Source organism: Diachasma alloeum, unplaced genomic scaffold (assembly GCF_001412515.2).
Source record: "Diachasma alloeum isolate Michigan unplaced genomic scaffold, Dall2.0 Dall_scaffold_42897, whole genome shotgun sequence".
Classification (NCBI taxonomy): domain Eukaryota; kingdom Metazoa; phylum Arthropoda; class Insecta; order Hymenoptera; family Braconidae; genus Diachasma; species Diachasma alloeum.
Genome location: NW_021683128.1, coordinates 5,883 through 11,628, shown reverse-complemented (window position 1 = coordinate 11,628; position 5,746 = coordinate 5,883). Strand labels below are relative to the sequence as shown.

At 33.4% G+C, this 5,746-nt stretch overlaps 1 protein-coding gene and 1 long non-coding RNA gene across 2 annotated transcripts; both read left to right on the top strand.

Moving 5' to 3' along the window:
• Positions 1–212: 212 nt before the first annotated feature.
• On the top strand, positions 213–830 carry LOC107047319 (the record flags this gene model as incomplete). Its single annotated transcript, XM_015270079.2, is given in 1 exon segment — positions 213–830. A coding segment is annotated over 1 exon segment (608 nt), but the record flags the coding sequence as incomplete, so codon positions are not given.
• Positions 831–3,373: 2,543 nt separating this feature from the next.
• Positions 3,374–5,343, top strand: LOC107047321. The gene is made up of 3 exons (XR_001461638.1): positions 3,374–3,484; positions 4,185–4,251; positions 5,209–5,343. It is a non-coding gene; the product is annotated as an uncharacterized LOC107047321 (long non-coding RNA).
• The last annotated feature ends 403 nt before the right edge of the window (positions 5,344–5,746 follow it).

Here is a 5,746-nt window from a genome sequence, read left to right as displayed (position 1 = left end):
TTATTACGATGCTCAGAATTTGTATATTTTTCACTCGTAATTGTCATGTGCTTTTTTACACATATATTTTAATTGAGAGAAAAAATCTACAAATTTTTTTGAATAATTTTAATGAATAATTCGATTGGCAATATTCATGGAAAAATTAAATTCTCGGACATTTTTTAAATTTTTTAAATGAATAAATAATTGATTAAAATTTGATTTTTTCAGTGTGATAACAGGGTGGATTTCAGCCCTAGATCCACGTCCTACTCGTGCAAATGCTGCACCTCCAAGAGTGTACCTCTTCAGATGCATCATCAACAATACCACCGGGAGGCAGTTGAGGGTCTTATTCTGGGAGGATATGGCAAGGACCTATGAAAACCAATTGTGTGGCCAGATAGTTACTATCACTCGTGCTCGCATTGTTCGTTCGGACCCTCGCTATCCTTCTCCTTTGAATTTGATGAAGATCGAAATATCTGTACAACGCAACTCAACAGTGACACTTCACGGGCCCTATGTACATCCAGATAACGCTCTTATCCCTAACATTCCTGAGATTCTTCTGGCCAATGTTGGCCAGTACAGTGGAGAAGGTGTCATCCGCATTGTAGGATTCATAGAGACTGCCCTAGAGCAACAAATTTTTGGTAATGCTGCCTATGGATCTGGCGCAATTACTGATGGGCATTACCGTCTGGTAATAAATATCGGTGTGTTCAATCTGCACAATGTCCCAGGGCTCGGTTCACATATAGTCGTGCAGGGCACACTGCGGCGTAACGCATACCAAACCCTGTTACTCCAAGTTCCAGATATGTCCAACATTTAAATAGTCGGCGATCAGATTCTCGGTGAAGAAGAATTGGCTGAGGGATACAGAATCCCCCCTGGAGTTTTAGCAGCAGTGCAGCATCCTAATGGTCAAGCAGCAGTAGAAACGTCGCGAGTGACAACAGCACCTCCAGTGATTTCTCACATGAATCCTCTTCCTGGTCCAGTGGCACCAATGCTAAAACCAACAGTTCAGGGTCAAATCATTCCAGAGCCAGCAGCGATTATTCCTTTGCCTGGTCCAGTGACATCAACACCAAGACCAGCCGTTCAAGCTCAAATCATTGCAGATCCATCAGTGATTAATCTACCTGCTCCAGTGGCACTTGCTGGTGGCCATGTAGAGGGTGGTGGTCCTCAGAATTGCTCCGCACAAGCTATTACAAGTTCTGTAAATCCTCCAGATGTTCAGTCGATGGCCGAATTTCCTCCACTTCATCCACCGGCACACTTTTTGGACGTTAGCGATTCAGTGAAGGATAATGGTGGTAACCAATTAGCGAGAGACGATGCTGCAGGTCGTGGTCGCAGGAAGAGAAGACGTCAAAGTGAGCAACTACAGAGGAACACTGATCCAGCCCAGTTATTTGTTGCTGAGAGTGAAGATTCAATGGAAGAATTCCCTCCTCTCTCTCCATCAGACAACTTTGCTCATGCCGATGACACAGCATAGGATAGTAGGAGTAAGCAGTCATTGAGTGGCTCTGGTGCAGCTCATGCTTCCAGAAAGAGAGGGCGACAGCTTGGAGAACTTGAGGAAGATGCCAATACAGTTCAGTCACAGAGCCTTGCGTTTAGACAATCAACAAGAACCAATTTGATTATTGCTTAATTGTTGCTATTAAAATTTGGATTCGTCCATTTCTTATAAATAAATAAAAAAAATTGTCTTTTACATCAGATTTCGTATCAAGTCATCTCCTACAGGAATTCTTAAATAACATTTTCTAAATTTTTTAAAAAATCTTGTCAAATAAAAAAAATAGAAATAGAACGAGAAAAAACTTGAAATATTTCCGTGAATAAATTTTCAGAAAATGTTTTGTTTAAATAGAAAAAATTTCATAGAAAGACAAAATTTTATTGTTTTTTTTTTATATCTTGAATAGAATCGGCCAAAAACAAATAGCATTTTTTTCAATGAAGATTTAATACAATTCACCAGGTTTTCCAAAACATTTTCGTACATGTCACGTCACTTTGATTAATTATCTGAGTATTACTTTTAGTTTCATTGTTTTTGATACCTTACTTTTTCTTACATCCTTGAAGTGATAAAAATAATTTTCCACCAATTTTATCGTAGGCACACTAATATTTTTTGCAACTAGAAATAATATTGGGAATATTTTCTTTCGTTTGTATTCATTGCCCGTTGGCAAAATAACTGTTTGCTCAAGCCGTGTTGGAAGCTCCAATGAACATGTTTTCATTATTATCAAAAAAATGATTCTGCAATATAAAATAAGTGAAACTCGACGTGACTGTGTTTTACTAAGAAGAAAGTATTATTTATAAAGTCAAGTTGAAAATATTTACATTGATAGCAAAAATGATATCAAAACACTATTTATAGTCTTTATTTGTTGTTCGGTGGCAAAAAAAAATAGAATAAAGCCATATTTGATATTTTAAGTGATAACCGTTTTGATAATACCAAATGGTAGTTTTGTCATTTAAGGACGATGAGACTTATACGCACATGACCTATTATGAGAAAGTTAGCTTCAATTTAACTTTGGGTGTTACTTAAACCCATTAAAAAAAATGAAAAATACAAAAAAAATATTAAAAACGAAAAATAAAATACAAAAAATTCATCGAAATATTGCCGGTTGTTTGTACTTACTGCCCATTGGCGAAATGACTGTTGGCTAAAGCTAAATTGAAAATTTCAATGATTATATTTTAATTATCAAAGAAATGATTTTTTTTACGTATAAAATGAGTGAAACTCGAAGTGCTTGCCTTCTACAAAGAATAAAGTCGTTATTATGTATAAGACGAGTCGAGCTGCAAATATCTACGTTACAAATAAAATGGGTATTGCAGCACTATTAATATTATTTATTTGTTATTTGTTTGTCAGTAAACAGACTATGGGCTAAAGCCAATAATAAAAAAAGACTATGGGCGAAAGCCAAAATAATATTTCAAGTGATAAACATTTTGAAATAACCACATGGTAATTCTTCATTTCAAGATTTTTATTAAATTTAATTAAAATAATGTAATTGCCAAAAAATTGGAAAGCTGTCATTGGTTATGGACATGTGATGATATTTTGTATTGTAATTTTGTAATAGTTTGTAATAAAAAAAAGAAAAATATTCAGTTTGATCGTATCTTCATTTTTCATTTGTACTTTTATTTTCCTTTACGTTTCAGCAATTTTTTATTCATAAGAAAGACGAAAAATGTTTTTCATCCCTGCATGTAATTCCATTATGAAATCAACATATGATAAAACAGAATATTATCAGCCGAGATATATCACCATCATTAGCTGGCTCGATATCGATCGAACATAACCTATAAAATAATTCATGCACTTATAGTACGTGTCGTGTCGCGCAATCGTTTAAAAATCTTTGCTAACACGTGGAAAATTTTACCGGAAACAGTGAATTTTCTCAATTTCTCACAACTTCTTCGATTGGAGGTAAGTTATATATTCTAAATTATTTTTAGGGCCAGTTACACAAAGCCCTGATAACCAAATAAACCTCAGGATAAAATTTATCCTCAGGATAAATTATATCCTAGGGGTTACAATTTCTTGATATTTGACCCAATGAATAATTTTTTATTTATCAGGTCACCCCAGTTAAGTCAACACGCATTTAACTCCAGGATAAATTATCATTTTTTGTTCCTGGGATAAATTTGAGATACTCCCCTGGTAAAATTAATCCATCGAACATCTAAATTAAAATTTTTTCTTAACTGACGGTTTGGTTACAAGTAGTTGTTGCAACCGGGCCTGAGCCTTTCAGGGCTGGTTACACCAGCTACTTTTAACCAAATCGTCATTTAAGAAAAAATTTAAATTTAGATGTTCGATGGATTAATTTTACCAGGGGAGTATCTCAAATTTACCCCATGAACAAAAAATGATAATTTATCCGGGGTTAAATGCGTGTTAACTCAGATGGGGCGATCTGATAAATAAAAAATTATTCATTGGGTCAAATATCAAGAAATTTTAACCCCTAGGATATAATTTACCCTGAGGATAAATTTTATCCTGGGATTTATTTGGTTATCAGGCCTTTGTGCAACCGGCCCTAAACAAAATAAGAAGACTACTAATAAAATGAAATGCGTATTCAAATACGTTCATCTCCCATTTTGAAATTTAGGTTAACCAACAATACAAACGGACCTTCCAACGTGCAGTGGGATAGTGACGAAATCAAATTATACAGGGTAAAGATTAATTTCTATTTGCAAATATATTTTTTTCGACAGTGAATGTAGAAAGTATCAAATATACCACGAAGTGGAGAGGAGAAATTTATACGTACGAAACTTTTGTGAATACACAGGAGAAAAAAAATACGTGAAAAATTGTTTTTGTTGTCGTCTGGGATAGTTATTTTTTTGTTAATAAATTAGCAATATACTTCTGAATGGTTATTCTTAATTTCCTTTTCTTTTATTGAATATAATAATTCGTTTATTGATATATAATTGACTAAATTCGTAACATTATATTTAAAAAAAAACCGTATTGGTTCATATCGATTCAATTCTTTTTTGTGCATTCATGTGAGATATAGGGCCGGTTGCACAAAGGCCTGATAACCAAATAAACCCCAGGATAAAATTTATCCTCAGGGTAAATTATATCCTAGGGGTTATAATTTATTGATATTTGACCCAATGAACAATTTTTCATTTATCAGGTCGCCCCATTTGAGTTAACACGTAGTATTTAACCCCAGGATAAATTATTATTTTTTATTCATGGGGTAAATTTGAGATACTCTCCTGGTAAAATTGATCCATCAAACATCTAAATTTAAATTTGTTCTTAACTGACGACTTGGTTAAAAGTCGTTGGTGCAACCGGGCCATAGATGAATAATTTGTATAAAAATTTAATCAGGAATTAATGAGAAATACTTATTGTTTGCTAAAGATAATAGCAATATGATTATATATTGTAGTAATTACGAACTTCAAACGCCAATGTGAAATCAATATATATAATACAAATTAAATGTGCTTTGATACTTAGAGGCGGACACACCATAGAAATATTTTTGATTGAAGAAAAAAGGCAATTCATTTTTTTGTAATTCAGTGGAGTACAGATACTTTTTACACTGACTATAAGTTGTTTTTCTTTATTATTAAAAGCCATTTTTATGTTTGTTTCAGGGGAATACATTAGACAGATCTGTAGCAACAGGGCGCTACTGTACATCAATCATCAGACTATCAATAATAAAAAATAATTATATTGACCACGTTTAATTGTATTTAATGAATTGAATAATTAATCATTCTTATAATTATTGTGAAATAAAATTTCATCCCAATTCCTATCCTACTCCTTATAAAAGAAATTGAACAGAGTTTTTACAGATTGATAAACAGAAATATTCAGACACACAGAAAGAATACAGATTTACAGAAATATCAGACCAACAACCAGATTATTTGCAGTTTAATTAAGCTGTCTAGACAAAGTAGACCAAATTTTCACATGTTTATCCAGTTACTCGAACAAATGACAGCGATCTTTTAACAGAAAAGTTTTTGGAAAAGTGAAAATGCCGAAAAGACAATTAGAGTTCTCCCATGAAAAATTGGGGCTTCATAAATCCAATGTAGCGTCTCCTACGATGACTATTCCTTCAACTGCGTGTTTAGAATCTCACTAAATTTCTCAAAACTATGTTTTCAACGCGATCTC